This window comes from Thermobia domestica, chromosome 5 (assembly GCF_964235325.1).
Source record: "Thermobia domestica chromosome 5, izTheDome1.hap1.1, whole genome shotgun sequence".
NCBI classification, from domain to species: domain Eukaryota; kingdom Metazoa; phylum Arthropoda; class Insecta; order Zygentoma; family Lepismatidae; genus Thermobia; species Thermobia domestica.
The window spans coordinates 242476676-242500334 of record NC_137458.1 but is presented as its reverse complement, the minus strand read 5'-3'; the positions used below and the strand labels follow the sequence as shown (position 1 = coordinate 242500334).

The 23659-nt window shown below is 34.1% G+C and overlaps 1 protein-coding gene across 2 annotated transcripts in view; it reads right to left on the bottom strand.

Annotated features, from left to right (window-relative positions):
- Positions 1–182: 182 nt before the first annotated feature.
- The window catches only part of Pdss2 (Decaprenyl diphosphate synthase subunit 2), a 44929-nt gene continuing 21452 nt past the window's right edge, over positions 183–23659 (bottom strand). For both annotated transcript variants that reach the window (XM_081759887.1, XM_081759888.1), the window contains 5 exons: positions 18861–18989; positions 16259–16460; positions 11687–11935; positions 8680–8844; positions 183–3239 (listed from right to left, as the gene is read on the bottom strand). In XM_081759887.1, the coding sequence (XP_081616013.1) occupies positions 3084–3239; positions 8680–8844; positions 11687–11935; positions 16259–16460; positions 18861–18989 (901 nt within the window). In that variant the 3' untranslated portion in view covers positions 183–3083. The remainder of the gene's footprint in view (positions 3240–8679; positions 8845–11686; positions 11936–16258; positions 16461–18860; positions 18990–23659) is intronic.

Below are 23659 nucleotides of genomic sequence, written 5' to 3'. Positions count from 1 at the left end.
GATTTTTGTCGCCTGAAGCAGCTGTTGACGCATTCCGAACAGCGGTTTCTCAGGTACTTCTTCAAATTGCTGTGAAAAATTCGATTTCTTATAAGTTAATCGATTGGTATGATTTTCAAATTATACCTATATTGTGAGGAACAAGTACTTTAATGAAAAATACAATCATCACTTTGAAAAGATAGATTTAAAAATATTTATTTGAATAAACAACAATAACAATTTTGTTTAATAAAATAGTCTCAAATCCACATTAAAAGTTAAAAGTTAAAGAAAACTTTCTCAAATGGAAAACAATATATTATTATGAATTCGATGAATACATGTATTTGAAATATATATATACATTCAAAATACTGTTGACGTCATTTCTGTTAGTAAGTACATATGAAACTACTAGCAAACACCACAGTTGGTAATAAATATAAAAACAATAAAAAATCAAATTACTTTCATCAATAAATTACTTTTTGATGTATAAAATATATAAATATGACATATATAATGCAACAGTTACTAAATCTTTCACCAATACACATCACCAATTTGTTCAAGTTAAAATATAAATGACAAAGCCACACAAAAAGAAAACGAAAATCATTCGTACAATTGCACTTCTAATACATTATGCTATTCTTCAATACTTAAGATACATCACTAACCTTTGCTACAACGCTTTATGTCTTCTGTTTATCACAGAGAGGGACGAAGTTTGTGCATTGTTTAAAAATGTTAAATTTACCTAACGTTTAATCGTTACAACTTGGCAGTAAATGAAGAAGGATTACAAATTAACGTCCACTGTGTACAGGAACAAACTATACCAGACACGTACATAAACAATAAAACGATTCTTTTAAAAAAATTAATTAATCTAAAATAGTCAGCCCACGATATACCGCCATCTTGTTTACAGAATTTGTTAAAGTAATAAAGAGGATGTCTTTATATCGGGATGGCAGTCTTAAAGCAGGAATCTGTATTACTTTAGATATCTCATATGAGATTACGATTTTATGGATTTAAATTCATATTTGAACGAAAGAAGCAAGGCATCAAGAATACAGAACTGATAGGGTTAGTTTCTAGGAATGTTGGGAAAGAGGTAAATTCATTATAAATTAGACGAAATGCGATTATTACCATGTTTTAACACTTACAGTGCTAATGACGTATATATACGGAGTGCTCGATCTTCTCTAAAATACGGATCACGTAAATATTTGGAGTCCATTTCAAAATTTATTTCAACGCTCATTTGCCATACAATTGCGGAGTTAACAGTCCTCAGTAATGTCTGGACATTATAGTTTCTCATTCCATCACTAGATGGTGGGCAAATTCTCATAATCGTTCTGTGATTATATCTTTAGGCATGTGTTTTCATTTTGAATGTCATCTGTCTTGCCAACTTTTTATTTTTATTACATTTCATCTTATTTATGATGAAACTTCCAAGGAAGGCGTGTCCTTGTAATATAACGTATGATAATTAGAATAAAGAGGAAGATTCTAACTTTCCAACAGTGTATGTTACACGTATTTCACAATTCTAGATTTTGAGATGTTATTATTAAAATTTAGCAAAAATGGCCAGCATTTTTGGGATGGCTTGCGGCCTAGAGGAAAGAACTATAAATGTTAAATAAGGAATTTTAATGATGATTTTTTTTTTAATACTGATATTTACTATGTTTATTTGCAACTACCAAAACCTTAATTGATGTTAATACTGTAAGATCACAAACTAAACTAGTAGAACTTTCGTGCGTACGCAACTGAATGTGATGCAGATTTTATTACGTTATGTCACGTTTTGTTTAAGTTACCGGTAACTAAATTCAATGTAGATTCTTTGATTAAAACAATTTTAAATACCGTATTTCTTCGAATATAAGGCGCACTTTTTTGTCAGCTTTTAGACGTCCAAAATTCAGGTGCGCCTTAGATTCGATGTATATACTACAATATACATATTTATTTATTGCACGTAGGTTACAACATAGAATCTACTGCAATCTTTAATACTGGTACCGTAGTTACAACTAATTTGCTCAAAATTGGTTGTATTACAATGACAGACTGCACAAAGATGGTAATCGCTCACGAACAATGAACATTTCGTTTTACTGATAAGAAAATGCTTATCGAAATAGGAATTTGTACATTACTTCTGCGTCTTAGATTCGTTTTTGTTTTTGTTTTTTTTTTTTTAAGTTTAAATGAGGTGAAATTTCAGGTGCGCCTTATATTCGAAGAAATACGGTATATTTATGTAAATATTTTATGTTGGTTCTGAAATAAATGTTTTGATACACCGGATCCTGCGTTCTCACTACTATTGGAGTTTTGTATTATCTTCCTTGATCGTAGTTTCTACATTCCTTTTTTGTCATTCATATATATATTTGTCTTGACAGTGAGTTATCACATCCACTCTCCAGAATTTCAATATCAGTAGATTACTTAACAACAATGAGATTTTTAAAGGAATGTTACCAACAACGTAAGAAATTCAGGCATTTGTTAACATCTAGCCAAAATGGAAAATAGTTTAATTCAACGATTTTGCTGGAACAACATAGAAGAATTGAATTGTTAGGCAAACCCTACTTCGGAAATATTGTAAGGTGTAATCCAATACATGTATTTGAATCAACATCGCAATCATTCACTCACAGTGCAAGAAAAATTCCTATGCCTTATTCACAAGGTTACTATGCATATATGACATTTCTGAATACTTAGATAAGGTTTAGTTTCCATTTATTATACGAAGAACGTTTCATAGCCCGGACAATATTTTGAGGCTTATAGCTACCTTTACATTAACTGATGTTTATATTTCAAGCTATTTCTGTACCTGTTAACTCTATAGGATAATATAGAGGTAATTACTACCTCAAAGTAACGGGAAATATTAATTCCCACCATTGACGATACCATGGGCTGACTATAATATGTTGTACTGCAAAATGCGAAAATGAACATTTCAACCAAATAATTGTGTCATGGAAGTGTGCACATCGCCAAAATAACTCATGCCTAACTTTCTAATTCTCGGTCATAAATTTTATTCCTATTTACAGCTCACCCATAGCACAAATAATATTTCTAAGTGCTGTTTTAGCATCACATTCAGGAAAAACCTGTAAAACATCTAACGCTTTTTGGGAATGTTCACGCTGAAGTTCCTTTGTTTGCTGAATTCCGGGACCTTTCAGTACCACATTTCGAACCTACACGTACGAATAAAAAAATACAAAATTAATATTTACCTAAACTGTGTATAAGAGCAACCAAAAATATGAAAACAGGATATCTTAAAAATGTATACTAACAACAAACAATACTGCATCTAGACTACTATTTTACGAAACAGAAATTAAACACGTAATTTACAGCAAAAGTTTATGAGAATTGTTAGAAAATTTAAAATGATTCAATATTTAACAACTATTAATACAACTGACTTACTTCAAAATTGAAAACGTTCGCGTCGAAAGAGCTTCGCATATACTTTTATATACTAAGCTAAATACAAGTGTCATTTTTGTAAGATACTATGGTGCAAAATACTTGAAAATGTTTTTAGCTTCTTTCAAAGATATCTTTTATTCACCTTTCTCCCTCTAAAGCTCTCTTAGTAATATTAGGTTGGTGAAAATGAAACGTCCGTCCCAAGTGTATCTTTTCAAAGACTAAGAAAATGGAAACTACAATACCTTTTTAATCAAAATGTTATTCACTTTTGTCGTCTGCAACATTACACTTTACCATGCCTCATCTAACGATTGAATTTCCTGCGGAAAGAAGTCTGAAGTCTCAATCTCACATTGCAGCGACTGATCATCAGGAAGTTCTTTCCTTCTAAGAAGTGCTCCAGATGCCGGAAAGCACGGTAGTCGGTGGAGAAAACGTCAGAAGGATAAGATGGATGAGAAAGGGTTCCATATTGCAAATCATCGATAGTTTGCAACGTTCTTTGAGCGACATATGAAGAAGACGGTGTCATGCAACATGAGCATTTGAAAAACTTTTGGATGCTTGCAGACAAAGTGGCAGTGCATTTAATCAAGTTCAGCACTACCGATCGGCAGTGATAGTTTCACCTCAAAGGAGAAAAACATAATGATCAACCCCACTATAGATCACTACATCCGCAACATCATCTAGGGGTTTTGGAAACCGTCTTGGCGATTGATCAAAATTCAAGCACTGCCCTCATCCTTTACGATTGCCATAGTAGATGTTTTTCATCAAAAGTGATAATCCGATGTATGAAAGTTTCTCTGTTGTTTCTTACAATAATAGAGCTGCACAATTCCAGACTGCCATTTCTTGTTGGCTGGTGCCAACTAATGTGGTACCCATGAGTTCAACTTTTTTACCTTATTGACTGAAGAAAGCCGGCGAACAACAGTGGTATAATGAATGCCTAACTTATATGCAATGGCACGAATTCTTTTCCATGAGTCCACTTCCACGATGTTCATTTTGCAATGCTGTGTCACTGAAACAAAATTTGACAAACCAACGGCGGATGCGTCCATTCGCCATTCCTGTTCCAATGCACTGTTAATGTATTCTTGCGGCTTGCTGTGTAGAATGTTCCAGTTTGAATTCGTAAAGAAAAATTACTCGCAACTATGTGTCCTTCATAGTTCACTTTCATACAACCTTGTTCAACAATGCATTGCTTCCTGACAGCCTTGGTACCCCAGCCTGTCTGCTGAAGTGTACAGAATTTATGACATTAGACGCGTGCCCTTAGTCAACCAACCGTTAGTTGTGTTGGTGAGGTGAGTTTTTTACAAAAAGTCAAAGCGAATATTTCATTTGTGCCAATTAAATAAACAAGCAATTGACATGCTATGGAAGTCATGGAAACAATAGTTTGTCTCGAGGCATAGCATGGATCCGCTTGTTCGCCAAAACCAGAAGCAAATATGACATAATTTTCATTCGCCTTACTCAATTTTCTACAGTGGAAAGCATTAAAACCTTTCACTAGTATTTTCTAACAACTCTCAGACCTTAGCCAATCAGTTAAAATATATATATATAATGTGGATACAAGTTGCAATGATTCTATTGCTATATTTTTATTTGTTATAATCCAGTTTAACATTTTCATTTCAGCACCGAGGATTTCTCTTAAATGAAATGAGAACTACAGTTCAACGTGGAATCTGAATCAGAACATTAAATTATTCTTTAAAATTGCCTAACTTTCATAAGCGTTCTAAGCACGAAAATTCTTGCCTTTGAAATGATAGAAAGAGGAGTATTTATCTATTGTTACTTGTGACAATAACAGACAAACTTCCGATGTGTTATTTTAAAGCCAAATATTTAGTCATGTGTTTTCAGTATGTGTAGCCAAGGGTTCGATTTCTGTAGGGATAGGGATTTGGATCAAGACTTACGCAGTGGATCCCCCTTTCATACTGTCTCGGTGATCAGAAAGGACGTTAAACTAGAGTCAACTAATTAATCACCGTGATTTTTCTTTCACAACTTTCCATTTTTAGTATTCTTCTTAACTTTCAACTCTTACTTCCTAAACACATGAGTTTATCATCCACGAAAATCCAGTTTCTTAATTCATATTGAAAGAATCGTGAGAAAAGTCAAAATATATTAAGCAGTGAGAAGTCATACTTCGGTACATACTAACAATGATACTTAAAATATACAAACTTCAAATGTTTGAATCACGCAAATTAAAATTACATCAAAAGAAAGGAAAGTGTATTGGCGATTCAAGAAAGCTCATACTCAACAGTGAAATACATACTTAACTAACAAACAAATGTACGAATCACGCAAATCAAAATTACACCAAACAAAGGAAAGTGTATTGGTGATTTGAGAAATACTCAAACAAACGTTTCTGTACGCATAGCCGCGAGATATCTGGCACTAGCTAAATCCACTCTTTGTGACATTAAACTTTATAAACTGAGTATTAGGGAAAGAACACAGAAAACTAGAGCTATTCGTGGCTAAGCGATTAGCGCACCCGCCTTTGGTGTAGAAGATGCGGGTTCTATTCCCAGCGGGAGCTAGCTTCACTGCTGAAAGGGACGATAAAATCAAATCACATCAACACAGGGAACTGCCCAAAGCAAACGGCAGACCAAGAACAACGAAGAAAGAAAGGAAAAAAACAAAACCGTGCAATTTACAGAGCATATCTTCAAAAAGTGTTTGTCATTGATGATGAGACATAGGTTCCAAGGAACCCTTCAGATATCCCACGATGGACCTATCAATCCACACATTCTGCATTTGTGTCATTTGACCACAAACTCAAGAAAAAGTTTCCAATGCGATACCTTATGTGGCAAGTCATGACGCAGATGGGGATCTCTCCGAACCCTTCATTTCGGAAGGTATCATCAATGCTCAAACCTATTTACGGGATTGTGTGATGAGTCCCTGATTCCCTTTACTACCAGCATTACAATCCAACTGACAATCTATTCTGACCAAATATAGCAAAGGCACATTATGCTTGTGTTGTTACGGATTATCACCGCAGTCAAGACACTGATTTCATGGAGAAACGGGACAATGCCCCATGTGCCAAAACCATCATGTACCATGCCTGAAAGGTACTCCGTGCACTGGCAGCCTTTCGCTTTACGTGCAAGGAAACAATAGTGACACGTTTAAAACACCTGTATATCTATTCCCTGAAAAATGTACGATTTCTGATGTCAATACAATTATGTTTTTGTAAAGCGTGCCTTATTTCTCGGGCATGCTTTATATATAAAATATGGCGAAATTTTTAAAAAATGCCAGCTGTAATTTAAGTTAACGGTTCGATTATCCCGTTTCATATATTCTCACGTCAACTAGGTTACATGGATATAGAAAGAATAAATTAGAAACAAGGTCCTAGAAAATATCTATGTAGTTATTGTACACTCATGAGTATACTGATATCGTAACACAAAATTACAATTCGACAAATTCGGTTTGCCCGGACAGAATTGAATCCTTTTTGCACATGTTTGCGTACACCCATTTGTATTATCTAAAACATACACAACTCGCAACCCCCACTGGTCTAGTGGCTAGTGCACGTGCCTTTGCTATGTGCGGTCATGCGTTCGACTCCTGGTAGCGTGCAAAAAGAAAACGAAATTTACTCACTTGGTATTTCCTTCCGTTCTTTCTACAATTCAATCTGAGTATTCGGGAGTCAGTATTAACCAGCAGCAGAAGTATGTTCAGAGTCATAACAATCGGCGGCACAAGAGGTTCAACACACCGAAATCCCAGAGGAAGAGGTCCCAGACCGGCCCCAAACCACTGAAGCTCATATTACTGAATTTCTAAATTACTCTATTATTTATTTGCGTATGTGTGATTTGTACATTTTAAAGTTCAATATTAGAAGTGAACTTGATTTGATTCCCTCCTGCATTGTTAGAACGCACGTAATGTTTACAAAATAAACATCATTTAAATATTAAACCAATGCTCGCATTATACAATACACAATATCTAGCAGGTAGCCAGCTTAGGCTGGGCTCTTGAATGCAGAACATCGAAGTCACTGAAACGACGGCGAAGGTGATAATTAATATATCATTATAAATTACAGTAGATATATTATACGCTTTGTATGTAATGTACGTCTTTGTTGAAATCGAGAAATCTATAGACATACCACATTGACTTGACACCTAGTCTTCCTTTCCAAGCGCTGCTATCGGCTGAAGGAATTCCACTCCATTTCGCTAAGGCCCTCTCGCTAAGCAACAGCTGAACTCTTATTGGCTCAACGCGTGGGTGTGTCGAGAGTGTGAACTTTAGTTCACATTTTTGCCACGGCTCAAGACATTTTGGCAGCACTATAGCAGGCTTACTTGTTTCGTTTTATTGATGTTACTCATTTGTGGCTCTCAGGACAGAGCTAGCCATTGCTGCAGCAAAAAGCCTCGAGGAAAGAAGTCCCCGCAGAACCAACCGGAGAACCATATATATATATAGAAATCAATTTTAGGGTATTCGCTGTTATGGCTTCTGTTTAAGAGACTCAAGTTTCAATTGTTAATTCTTCAAAATAACTATGATTGGGGTACATATACCTTTGTCCATTATGAAAAACTCGCTGATAGAAAGCCCCCCAAAAGTCTTCCTGTGCTGGAGCCCCGAAGAAAGTTATTACGGTGCTGAATATGTTATAGCCAGGGATTTTCAAACCGCGCGGCGCGCCTCCCTGGAAAGGCGCCAAAGTTTGTGAGAGGGAGACGCGAGAACTTTTAATAAAAAGATCCTACAACGGAACATATCTATAAAGCAACACGCATACTTAAGTCTACACTCTTCTTTTTTAGTAACACATAGTGGACTAGGCCTTTGTATCACCTCTGTTCCTTATACGATCACGGATGACGAGGATTTAAGCCGTAGAATTAATTTAGATATTAAGCTCTGACTAGACGTTTTTCTTTTCTAAAAATTAAACAGTTATACCTATCAATGAACTCACGTTTGCTAAACAAAATTATTATAAATTGTTTAAAAATATATATTTAATTTGAATTTTCGTGGACAGTTGTTAGCATTGACAAGACTTGGTTAAGGAACGGTACTAAGTAGAATAAGGTGTACGGCAATTAAGTATATACACTCATAAATAACATTAGTTATACTTACTTGAACGTAGTCCACATCGTCAACTGATTCTTTCCCTTTTTCTATCAGCTTGTAAAGAGATGAGTCGTGCTGAAGATGGAATATTATGGGCGCTGACGTAAGGTTAAATTTTGCATCAGGAGAAAACTCAGAAACACCGACAAACGGTTCCAGGTCAAAACAGGCCTATAAACAAATGCAAATAATGTTAAAAAGAAATTTAATATGCGAATTTAGTGATGAATTTTCGACTTCCAGAGAAATAACATATAAAAATAACTGAATCCTTGCAGGAGTTCAATCTTACTGAACTTGTATTAACATGATTATCTACAGAAATACATACACATTAAAAGTACTATAGGATCTCAAGACTTTCGACTCTGTCAAGCATAGAGACAGTGAGAAAGGAAGATAAGCAGGGAGAAAAAGGCACAAAGCGTTTGGTCAATCACATACAAAGTTCAATAATTTCATTTAATAATTTCAATGTTATGTTTCTGCTGATAATTGTTTATAAATGCATTTAAAGAGAATATTACATGTATGAAATAGGGAAATTTCTAAAATTTATTATTTTAGTTCTGTAGTTGCATAGTTTCGTTCTAATTCTCTTCTAATTAATGAAAGTGTGGCATTATCAGTTCATGAAGGAAACAGCTGATCATACAGGGTGTCTACTAAAATTCCAAAATGAAATTTCGTGTCTTTTTCGTGACCTTTTCTTCACCAAATCATAAAATTTCTTAACATTTTCAAGAGCAAATTTGGGTGCGAATTAGGCCGAATTTTCATCCATGCGATAGAAACGTACTTTGCTTGCGATTTGGTAGCGTCTAAAGTCGACCATTGACATTTTTGGTGGTGAATTTTGACGTTTTATTGAACGAAATTTTCCAATCTATTATTAATTTGCAGTTTTAAAAAATCGTGACCCAAAAGCTAAATTTCGTGACTTTCATGACCGTTTTCTGATTTCGTGACTTTGTCGTGACATTTGTGACTTTCGTGACCGGTAGACACCCTGTCATATGGGGCAAATTCAGTTGTGTGATGCATGATTGGCGTATCAAGTAACTGACTGCTTGGGGTTTAAAGAGAACATTAGCGCCGAAGTAATTTGTTTTCCAGTCTCGAAAAAGGCAATATCCAATACCTGTCGTTTATAAAAGAACACCTAAAATAAAAGAAATGGAAAGCACGAATTATAAAATCAGATTAAAAGGTATAAAGCTTCGATCAAATATCGAATAAAACAAAACAAACAAAGGTGAATGATGAAAATTAAAACAGAAATCCTAAAAAACTAAAATAATAAATTAAATAACAAATAGAAAATAAATAACAAGAAGTAAAAAATAGGAATAATAATAAAAATAAGCTGGTAAAGACTGAAAGCCAAAGTCTCAGAAAACACTTAATTCAATCGCACTTAAAAAAAAATGTTCACCAAAGCATGACTAATATTGTTAGTACTGAACACTCTCTGAGGTGTGAGTACTGCGGACATTATATGTGAATACGTCGAATATTCAGGTGAATCAAACAGGACGACAGTTTGCTCTACGCACTAAATAGGAATGTGTGAGATCAGTGTCCGATACGCAAGCGATCCGGAATAATTTCATCTGAATGACTAACATGCGATGACATCTGCCAATTACCCAAAATAGGTTTAATAGAAGGAGTTTCTTTGCGTTGGTCTTCCAATCTGCTTGCCAGCGAGAGTGCATCCGTTGAAGGAATTAGCTACAATCATCCGTGAAAGAGTTAAGAGTGCTCAATGCAACATTTGCCAATGTGTCATTCTTGATTGCTGAGTCAGCGCGTTTGTTTCCACAATCCAGCAGACAACGATCGAACATTTTTGTTGTTGTCTGGTGGCATCTCACAAGAATGTTTTGGACGAGGGCATAGCTACTAACGAAATTGTGTAGGCTTACAATAATGCTCTGCTAGTTAATGCAGATAAGCACACGAATTACTTTAAAATGAAGTGCATGTCGACGACAGGTTTAATTGCTGTTAGTTCATCAGAGAATACCGAGCATACGCGAAGAGACTAAATCTTGAGATGTTCTTGTCCGTGACGAAGGCTCAGTCAAGATAATTATCGCTTCTGGAACCGTCCATATAAAACATATTTAAATTGGGGTACTGTTCTGGAAATGCCCTGACTTCTTGCTTATATTCCGAAGTACTTACGTGTTGTTTGGCGTTAAAGAACAACTGAAGGTCAAGCTTCAACGGTGCTAAAATTTCTTCCAAAATGAGACTCTCGGAGGTACGAACGTACTATGAGTGTGTAGTCCAAGGATGTGATGCATACTGATCGTATATCTTGCTCCGACGAGGAAGGAAGTTACACGGGAAGTCAGTACTACAGCGCACGACTGGCAAGCACCACCTCAAAAGTATAATTGTTCAGTAAGTGAATTGAGTAGTGTAGTGGGTAACATATAGTTACAATGAATCAGAGAGGCAGGCTCGAATTTCTGTTCAGTCGTGATTTCTCACTCTGATATCGGTTATTTCCACTCTGATACATCTACACAAGGACTGATATTGGTTATTTCCTCAATTCATCGCATATAAATTCAAGTCAGAAACATTCTGTAAGCTAAACACTGGCTTGTCCAAGCACAACAGAAGTTGTGGTGAACTCTTCCATATGGTCTGAGAGAGTGAATGGCTGTTTACGAAGTGGACTGGGTAGCCTAGTGGTTACCGCTTCGGCACGGTAAGCCAGAGACCCAGGTTCGACCTAGTTGTGCATTTTTCATTCTTTGTATATCACTGCCCATGATCATTTTAGTTTGCTTCATCTGGTTTTAAAGATGGAAACCGTAGCTGTACAATTAACATAGACTTCTGGCGTTTTCGTTCTGCGTCCTTATATTTTTTGAGATTGTGTTCCGACGTACGTAACTGTACCGATGTAAGACAGATTTAAGCACAAAATGTGATATTGTAAAAGAATAAAAGAAAAGGAAGGGAAAAAAATAGGCATTCTTTAAACAGAACCTACCTGCCACGCCAGAGCAAGGTGTTTTCCGAAAAGATAACCTCGTTCTTGCAAACTCTCATCGTGTCCAGCAAGTTTCAGAGTACCTTGGCAAGATCTCCCAAGAAGACTGCCTGCAGAAAGTATATTTCTAGTGGTCCACTCCTGTATTGTGATATCAGGAGAAGGCAGAGGGTTATTTTGTTTGTCTCTAAGTCCTACAAATTCTCCTTCGGTCAGATCTCGAACAGCTGCACTCATCAATTCTACTACCTTTGAAGGAAAGAAAAATAATAAAATCACAACCAGTAAAATAAATAAATAAATAAAATAAAATAAAATAAAATAAATAAATAATCCCGTTACACTGTTAGTTGTAGAAAGGAAATGTACATTGTATTCATAGCTATAATCGATTTTATTTTTTACTATTGGTATTTAAAAGATATATATATATTCCTACCCTATTATTCCTAAAACTTTCTCGTTGGTTTACTGTTTTACCGAATTAATTCTCTACATTTTTCTCCACATCCACATTTCGAAAGTCTCCAGTCTTTTCTGCTCGCTTTTGCAAGGTGTTCATGTTTCTGCCTGTAGAGCATAATACAATACGCCATACGAAACATTTAGTAAGTGTTTTTGCAAAGTTTTATTTATTCAAAGATTCACAAACTATACTTTTCTCCTTTTTAAATGTTTCTTTCATAATTTGTGTCCTTGACTTTGTTTCACGGTCACACTTCATGCTCGCCAACAAAAGACACGGAAAATACGTACAATACTACGAATAGAAGAGTTAAAATAAACAAGATACTTTCGATATGTAGAGTTGGAATATTGATATACAATGTGTCCAACTGAAAATATACCAATAAGAAATGAAAACGGTACTACACTATGAAATGAACATACATTACTAGAGCACACGGGTTTTGCGTTTGTTTACAAGTGATGGAAATGGTGTCGTGTACTGTGAGTCAGAAAGCTGAGTGCTACTTTTGGTTTGTTGAATTTAAGTCCCCTGTAACTGCACAGAGAAAATTTAAGCAACAGTACGAATAAGAACCGACATATTGTCCTTACACTGTACGGTGGCATAAACAATTGCTAGAGACTGGCTGTGTTGAGGAAGAAAAGTAGTGGTAAGAAATCAATGAGTGAGGAAAAAGTGGAGGCAGTTCGGGAAAATGCCAACGCGAATCAGTAAGACTTGTAAGTACACATTTTACAAATCCCACGATCGACTGTGCACAATATCGTACATAAAATGCTGCGGCTAAGAGCCTGCAAGGCAAGCTTGTTTAAAAACCTCAGCGTAATGACAAAGCTCTGAAATACGAGTTCACTATTACAATGCCTTCGCGCATCGATGAAGACAATGAATTCCTTACGCGAATATAATTTTCTGACGGAGCCACTTTCTATGTCTCAGGTAAAGGAAATGGGCATTATTGCAGCATATGTGATGAGGATACTTCTCATGCGATTGTGGAACATAAAGGCGACAGCAATAAATTAAATGGTTCTCTGTATTGATCCAAGATTCTGGGATCGGGATTTATTTTTAAAGAGGTTACAGTTACTGGAGCAACATGCCTGGAAATGTTGAAACATTATGCTGTACCCTTTATATCAGATAGATACAAGTTCCAACTACGTAGATGAGACCCAACAGCATTACGCTCGTAATGTCAGAGATCACATTACTGAATAACAACTTGTAAAACAATTAAACCGGAAGGAGAGGTCCTATTCAATGGCCTCCGAGGTTACCCGACTTGAACTCCGGATTTTTTCTGTAGGAATACGTTAAATTATTGTAATACTATTCATGGCTTTGGATTAATTGTTTTAACAAAAGAGACACTGACCAAAGCTTAAAACTTCACTTTATTTTAAATTATAATTTGTAACTGTTTCGGATATCTAGCATATCCTTCTTCAGACACTATCGAAATTAATGTAACAGACGAAACAGTTACAAATTATAATTTAAAATAAAGTTTTAAGCTTTGGTCAGTGTCTCTTTTGTTAAAATAAATTATTGTGTTCCGACCTCTAATGCAAGAGTTATACGATTTACGGCCAAGAATGATTACTGCGTGTGGATCCGTAACACTTCAAATGATACGCAACACCTAGGTGGCGATTGAGAACCGCTTTTGTGTTTTACGAGCAATCAAAGGAGCGCACGTGATCTATTGATACAAGATTTTTTGTGCTGGTGATAAACTAGACGTTTTTCTCTTCTAGAAAAATAAAACGCGACGATCTTGTGATTATTAGCTGCCAAGATGTTTTCATTTATTATTGGCATATTTTCAGCTGGACATATATATATATATATATATATATATAAACAATTACAACTTCTTGCAGACCCGAAGATAAAATTTAATGTAAAATAAAGAAAATAAAGTACCTTAAATTATTTAGATTTAAGTTTTCGTAGAAAGAGCAACAAATTTTAACCATGATCTATAGAAAATTCAACATCTTACCAATTCATATATTTACACATAAAATCTGTGTATTCATATCTAACAAGTTCAAATGTTGGGAAAAATCTTTTTATTAAAACTTTTCAGCTAGTAATTTTCGAAGACCATGTTAAAAAATGAGATAAATTACATATTTAATTTTAATCAAAGAAAAGAGATATGACGTTAACACAGCCATTTTCAAACAAATGGTACCGCAATTGAACCATTGGTGCGCCGAAAGAAGATCAGGATGCTGAAACTAATTAATTATGCAGATTCCCATTACAGAATAAGTATTTTGCATTTTCTACACAATTTATTGGCATTAGCTATATATATATATATATATATATATATATATATATATATATATATATATATATATATATATAGCTAACTGCATCCAGTTTCTACTTTGTATTCCAATCTCTGCGAGATCCATCTTAATATTGTTCTCCCATCTGCGCCTAGGTCTTCCTAATGGTCGTTTTCCGATTGATCTTCCAGTCGACTTTGAAAGCGTTTCTACTTTCTTCCATTCTAGCTACATGACCGGCCCACCTAAGCCTCCTAGACTCGACGATCCTAACAATGTTGGGTAAACCGTATAAATTATGTAGTTCCTCGTTATGAAGTTTCTGCCATTCCCCATTCCCGTTCCTCTTGGGTCCGAATATTCGTCTCAGGATCTTGTTCTCAAATACTTTCAGTCTATGTTCTTCCCTCAGAGTAAGCGACCATATTTTGCAATCATACAGATCAACAGGCATGATTATCGTTTTGTACCTTTTAAGCTTCAGATTCCTCGACAGAATTCGTGACGACAAGAGACTTTGAACCGAATAGTAACACGAATTCCCTGCTTTTAGTCGACATTTAATTTCTTCGTGAATATGATTTTCCTCTGTTAATACTGATCCTAGATATTTGAAACTATCCACTTTATCAAAAGTATTATTTAATATTTTAACGCATCCATAATTTGCTGTATTACGGTCCTGACGCACTTCCATGTATTTAGTTTTCTCTGCATTTACTTCGAAACCCATGTCCCTGCAAGCGTTTAATAAGATCTCTGCATTTCTTTCTATTGTTCTCCTATCATCCCCTATTAAATTTACATCATCAGCATATGCCATAACCTGGTGAATACCGTTCAACTCTAGGCCCTGGTTGCTATCTTTGATTTTCCTGATAGCGTATTCCAGAACAAAGTTAAATAATAATGGCGACAACGCATTTCCTTGTTTCAGGCCATTTTCGACATGAAAGCTCGTAGACAAAAATTTTCCTACCCGAACTTTACTTTGGGATTCATTTAAACATTTCTTAATTAATCTAATTAGCTTTCTCGGTATTCCAAGTTCTGTAAGAACGTTGTATAATGTTTTTCTCCTAACCGAGTCGTATGCCTTTCTAAAATCAATAAATAGTTGATGTACCATATATATATATATATATATATATATATATATATATATATATATATATATATATATAGAGAGAGAGAGAGAGAGAGAGAGAGAGAGAGAGAGAGAGAGAGCTATGCCGTAAGATTTTAAATTACACAATTAGCACACTAAAAACTAAAAGATTTATAAATGCTTTATAATACATTAAAAGAAATGACACACAAAATACCTTCTAAAGTCTAAGGAAATTGATAAATTTTAAAACGAATTCAAATACAGACCAGAAATTAATTACGATCCTTTTGTTACCGAATAGAACTTTAAAGCTACAATTAATATTTACCCAAAAAAGAAAAGTTAGTTAAACGCTACTTAGTAGACAGTAGAGGCGATAATGGCTTCGCGGATCGTGAGATGCGTCCCCTCCTATAAGTTTAAAAGCATGATACACATAGTTTATATATATAAGCTTTGCGTGAGAGGAGTGGGAACAGCCGGTTTCGTCTCCATTGTTTGTAAACCAAGACACTCAATCAGGAGTCTATGAATATAAACGTCATAATTCTTACATTGGTATGACGAAAACAACGTTAAAACTTTGCAATATCTAGATAAATGGAAATAGGTAGTTAGGAGTCTTAACAAAGAAAACTTAATGTATTGTTAAGTGTTCTGCTTCCTAACAAAACCTATCTTACCTCAGCATTTCTTAACGAAGCAAGTTCAGCACAAGCATTCGCAAGCAGATAGTCTCCACTAAGAAGGGCAATCTTGTTGCCAAATGACATATCTTGATACGTTCTCTTATCAGAATACATGCCTGGGTATATGTTAATCAGACCTTTGTGAACAAGATGTCCAGTGCGAATCATTTCTGTAACTTCTGCTAACGCCCTTTGACTAAAACACAGTAAAAGAAATAGCATTTTATCAGTACAAGTAGTATTTTCCATTCACATTTTACTTATGCTACACTGGTCTATAGTATTAATAATTACCTAGCAATGTCAATTCAAAAAGGTAAATGGAAAGTTTTAGAGACTAGTGCTTTAAAAAACATTCTAGAACAAAATATAGAGGTAACAGTTTTCCTACATGAAGAAATCAAATATTCCTTTCAACCATTTCTACGGAATTTCTGCGGCTACCATTAGAAGGAATAATACGTAAATTAAGTATAGTCGTAAAAAAAATCGACCTTCGTTTGATTTTTATTTTATGTAATCATAAACTTAGTGACTGTAAATAATTTTCATTGGTTGAAACTGAACAATTCACTTGCAATAAAATTGTGAATAATAATATTCACAAAGATTTTAAAAGTTAACTTCTACACAAAGGCCTGGCCAATATTAGGATCATCATCAAATTTTCGAGTTGGAATTTTGTTCATAACTTAGGAACCAAATTGTTGCATATTATACTATTTCACTAGCTTGTATAGCAGACCAAAGTCCATCATTATGCCAGGTTTGATTCAGATTGGATGAGTTCGGTTGAACTCGTACGATACATAGTGTTCTTGTGATTGTTTTTCTCTCACTTTTTTAAAAACAATCAAATCGGAAGACAGTTGAATAAGAAATTTTGATAGAGCACAAATCTGATTTTTAGGAAATATACTATTCTTGGAAAATATAATCTACCTTCAGATCCTATACTTCCCAGTATTTTGTATAAAAAGGTAATCGATCTGCGCTCTTTTTCAGGACCATGCTTCAACCGCCTTCAACCCCTAGGATTTCCCAGGTACAGACTGTGTGAACTCCTGAGTCGTGTTTGGACGAGGGTAGAATGAAACGATAAATCTCATTCACACAGTAGATCGAACTCAGGCCGTTCGGTTAGTAAATAAGAAGACTTATCCAATAGGCAAAGCAACTCTATAGATCCAAATTACTTCTAGCAAATTACAGTTTTCCATTTGTTACAATTATACACACTCCCGAAAAACTTTACTTCTGCAGAGATATGCCCACTGCAAGTTTCTTTTCATTAAGTTTACCGTTCCTTTCAGTACCGAGGCTATGTGAGACGTGGATCTACAGTTTAAGGTGAAATCCGGACCATCGCAATGCGTTCAAATATCAAAGTTCTCCCGACGGGATCGAACCCGAGATCCCGTGCACCAGAAAAGGGAAGAAAGAGAAAGAAGACAAAAAAAAGCAATACATACATTATGGTAGGCAAGATATGTTAGTTTTTGTAAGCAAAGATTACGATCCGATTACGGTTCTGATATTTCTGGAACGTTATCAATAGATTATCCTGGGATATATTCAGAAAACATTGATCACTGTTCAAGCTTGTTTACCAGTAAAAATTTCATTACATTTATTTTCTCCTATCATATACCTGAAATGTTAACAAAGTTACTTCAATATTGGAGATTAAAATTCATGTTCTAATCTTTTTTCAAAAGTACCTAGTATCTTTGAATGCAATCTTCATAGATTTAATTCCTGGTGGGAAACAGAAGTTCAGTGTATTGCGAGGTAACCGAGGAGTTGAGTGAATAAAGAAATATAGTAATTATTATTCTTTAGTCATAGTTTTACATATAGAAGACATACATGATGTAATGTTAAATGCAAGAAATCTACCTTGTACTGTAATATATAATTTTTATCTGTTAAGAAGAATTTCCTTAAAAAGGAAAAGAATTTTCACTTGTGTACGTATATTAATAAAATTTGAATACGTATCTTCCTTTCAAATCTCTGTACTCGTATCCAAAGGTAGCATTAGAAAGCTTTCAAGAAACGAAAAATATCTGTCTTCATTCGGTATAATCCTACACCAGTGTTACCGTATAAAACTCACCAAGAGATCAACGATAGATTACTTTAAACGTGACGCAACCTTGACAGATAGTCTGTTCACACTATACATCGGATAATACACTCAAATTTGATCAGCAAATCCTGATGACGTCCCAGCGAAGTTCAGTTTTGAATTTTATGTCCTGATGCAACTCTAAGGTTATGAAGGACAGGACCTACTATTAACGTGGACTCCGAACCACGAATGGGGCTTGATTCTAATGCAAATCGTCATGCAAGATCGACCTTCACAGTACAGGCCATTCCCCACCATATTATCTTGCCTCCAAAAGAGATTACACGACCCCGGCATAGCAAAGTTTATCAACAAAATTACAACATATAATATGATATATATACTACGTACACAAGTACTAAGCAAGTACCTTAAAGTTTAGTTGATCTAAAAGAAACGCAGTAACTGAGTTACTTAGTGAAACCGAAGATAGAAAAGAAAATATCAAACAAATCAACATACCTGTGTAAAACACCCGCTGCCTTATCTTCTTCCAGATCATCAACTTGCGCATGACCAGCTGCTTTGGACAGTAATAATACAATCAAACCCCATGCTTGCATATTATTTCTGCCATCATAAATCAAGCTCCTGAAGTAAGAAAAACATATAATGGATAAATAAAATAATATTTGTATCGATGACGAACTGTTAGCAAGAGGTAATGAATACAAAAAAGACAGAACAATACTTGAGCAATTTTAATACTATAATTCCCAAATATAAAGATCAAATTGAAAAACAGCTACATGCAAGTTTACAACTAATCTTTTTTCAAAAGCAATCGATTTCAAGTTTGTACAGTTTTAACTTATTGAATTTATTCGATCAAAATGCTATATTTAAAATTTGGCTATGGAACTGCCCATAGAAATTTATGGTGCTGAAGTACATCACACTGAAGAGAAAGAAAAGTACGTACAACATGTTGAGAAATTAGTATTGCGAACAGCTATCGAAGATTTTTGACACAAAAGTGGAAAATTTCATTAAAAGCAAGACACAAGCTTCCTTTCATAAATACTGATTCCAAAAAGAAGACCGAATTTCTGCATGACTACTACGAACACAGAATAAATATAGTATGAGGCTGTTTTTTTAGTACAAGATGAAACTGTTTAATATAAGATGCATTAAGAAATTAGTGGACGTATAAGCCATATTTGAAGATTCTTCTCTACACCATAAGCGAAAAATTTGTTCTATGGTAGACAACACATTACAAATTTTATCTACTGCGAGTTCCTACTTATTACCAAACGTAACATTGAAACGTAAACTAATTAATTCTTCAAAATGTTACAGAAAATAACAGGTACTAATCCCAAAAATATTGTCAATTCACTTTCGTAAAGGCCAATATAAATTTCAAACAAATTCAACTGCTAATACTAACTAAACCTGCACTTATCCAAAACACTCAGATTATAATTCTACTCTGTGGTGAGGCTTAAGATTATAGGGGCCAGATTTCAAATTTGTAAGTCAGATGATATGGTTCTTAAAATTGTTTTAAATTGTTTTAAATTGTTTTTTTTTTTTTTTTTTTTTTTTTTTCTCCGTCGAATATGTTCATAAGTGAAGTGAAAATAAGACGGCTGAAACTTCAAATAAGTATTTCATTATTAATCATCACCTTTAAAGAATACTGTAGTGTACAGGGATTGAAGATAAAGGTACAAGTAGAACTTCATTGAGACATTACTATTGGAAGTACGAAAGTTAATATATACAGGAAAGGTTATCAACGGTAATGTAGTACGTCGACCGATTCGTGCTAACATAAGGATGGTAATCATATTTTGTCGACACGTTCACAGTAAAATTGTAATCTGTGTGTTTTGGGTAGTACAACTTTAGTTAATATTTAATATACATTCTACCAAATTATGTAGTAATCTCAATTGACAATACTTGTTAAGTTTTATACCACGTATAAATTTTTCGAAGCTTTTACCAGAAATCATCTACCTTTTTAAATAATAATAATAATAATAATAATAATAATAATAATAATAATAATAATAATAATAACCTCCCATGTACAAAGAATTTTTTTTTTTTTTTTTTTGTAAATTGACAAAATTTCTTGCTAAAAAGTTTTAACCCTGTTAAGTGTACTTAAGAGCCTCTACTTAGAATAACATTAAATTACGTTTTTCGTACGTATTTGTTATACAATGTTAAGCTGCACAAATGAATTCACGATTTTTCAATATAGAGATAAGGAGTGCTTTCACACACCCGTTACATATCACTATACCTTAATATGTATTAAATGTTTTTGACACTTTGTTCTGTCAAAACTGTACAAATCTTTGTTTTAGTCGCCATTGTACTACGAAAGCAAGCTAAATTGACAGATTCCAATTCTATTCGCCCAAATTTAATCATTTATGAAACCAACCTAACTAATCAAAATAAAACAAGCGAAAAGACCAAAAAAAAAAAAAAATATATATATATATATATATATATATATATATATATATATATCGAATTGCCAGAGTTGTTTACAAACTGAATAAAAGTATAGAAGCCAGTAATATAAGAGAACAATAATATAATCCAATAACAGAAATATAATACTGTTCTTAATAACACGTTTCTTCATATATAAACATAGCTAACGAAAATGTAAGAAGCTTAGAGCACATAAGCCATACTCTAAAGAATGAAAAATCAAAACAAAAATAATAAATAAATAATAATAATAATAATTCTTGCAAAACAACTTGAACATACGGTAAAATTTAATATTGTAAACATTTCATAGAATATAGGTAAATATTTTCAGAACATGAATAAAGAAACCTACCAGCAACGAATCATGGAAACAATGATGATTTATTACATTACTTTAAAGTTTCAAATTATGAATATGGTATTTTAGTACATTATATTTTAGCTAGTACAGCTAAAATATAACATAATGTCAGACACACTTGAAACATATTGCGAAAGGGCATTTTCAAGGACGTAAATTACATATTAAAAATTATACGCAACAAAATCCGGTTATAGCTTGCAAATTAATACCATTTAATAACTGCATATTTAACATCTTACCTACTCAGTAAAGCTTATTGTCAATAATAATAATAATAATAATAATAATAATAATAATAATAATAATAATAATAATAATAATAATAATAATAATAATAATAATAATAATAATAAAACCTATTAATATAGGTTCGTTAATGATATTTAAACCCAAAGTCTCAGAGGAATAAGAACTAATAAAATACACCATAACAATGCCAATGTTTACTTTTGTTATTGGATTTAAGCTTTTAAAAAAGCGTCAATTGACCCAACATTTAACCAGCACCAAAACATATTAGAATTTACAAATAAATTTTATGCCATTCAGAGCGCTGTTAAGACTAGAAAAGTCATTTCCAACGAAATGCTCTGTGGCGTCACAGCTTACTGCTTCTCTTCTCAATAAACCACACAGAGGAAGAAAGGAGCAGGTAGGAAAACCTGACGTTGATAAAAGATAGCGTTGACAAGTAAACAAGAAAATTAAGAGCGTAGTCAACGGTTTTGCACGCAAACTATTCGCGCACTGCCAACACGTGCTCTCCCACGTCATCTCATCCCCTCCTTTACTCTAGTTTTTTTCTTTCCAATTTCTCAGATCGTAAAATTGCACTCCTACGTCATATATCGGTCAGCTGTAAAGACTCGCCAAGAATTTATAAAACAGATTTTAGTTTTCACTACGAACCTGTTAAAGTAATTTTTGAGACAGACTGTACCAGTCAACGCCTGCAACAATGCTCAATTCTAATAACACGTGTCGCAGCCCATGTGTCTGTAAAATGTGTAATCAGTCAAAAGAAGGTTGGGAAACATTGATCTACTGTAACAAACTTGTATAAAAGTTTAATTCCACGTTAGAAACAGATATTTTTTTTCCGTAACTCAATCTAAACTATTGCTGGCACTTAAGACTAGAAGAGACATTATTAGATAGTTTTACATACATAACTTGCAAAACTAGTACCCTTCTAAACAAGGATAGGAATTTTGGGAAAATCGAATGATTTTTGCTCTTCACGTCCGTAAGCAACACCGGGGTTACTAAATTACGGGACCTATAAATTACTGGGCTTCGAAATATCTCGGGGTTTGAGTCAGGTGCTCAGCAGATCATGCAAGTTCACCTCATACAAAACAGGGCCTTTCTCACCATACTATTTAGCTTGACAGCACGATTACAGGACCACGTAAGTCACAGTAAAAAGAAAGAAAAAAATCTGTTACAGGGAACGGAATAGAATTAATTCGATCTATTTTAAGGAAAGGCTGAATTAAAAAAAAAAAAAAAACATTGAACGAAACTATTTCTTTTAATGCAAAAGAAATGTAAACAAAACATTTCTTTCACAGACGCAAACCAAATATGCATAACGCCAGATTGGTTATGTGAAGCCAAAGGCGAGATGTCCAATTAATACGGTAAATGTGAGGTCGGATGGGCACTTCCAAGGTAAATATCATTTTTCCTCACCAATTTGTAGCGAACAATACTCTTCTTCCTTTCTTGACTATAAAACGTAAAATTAAGTATATATTGCCAGTAGAGCTTTGTGAGGAAGGATACGGTGGTGAATTATTCTTTTTCTCGCTGAAAACATGGTTCCTGCGCATCTGTATAAAACGATTCCAATCCTTAGCTACGGATCAATTCAAAAACTGATTAGAATGATACTTCAGAAAAATTTGCACGTTCTCTCAGATACGAAGGTATACTTTGTGATATATATATATATATATATATATATATATATATATATATATAGGGTGTTTCGCTTCTAATGAACTCGTGATTGTTATAATAATTTTAACAACACTAATGCACATATTGCAACGAACTTTGAACAGGAATACGTTCGCCACAGTATTGCACTTCACAGAGTATAAGATTGACATTGGTTATACTCTGTGTTTTCTTGACATTTGCTGTAATTGCTTTTTTTAGTTCACGTTATTTATTATTTGATTTTCTCTTACAGATGAATTACATTATTTTTATAAATCAAGGTTATCTCCTTCAAGACAGTCCCCTTGGGCAGCTAAACAGCGATAGAGGCGTTGATTTCATTCTTCGTAGCAGTGCTGGAATACTTTTCAGCTCTACAGTTAAGCTCTTCTCCATAATATCCAAAGTACCAAACTGGTGCCCTTTCAAGTGGCTTTTGACCAAAGGGAATAAAAAGAAGTCTCAATTATAAAAAGGGATTGAG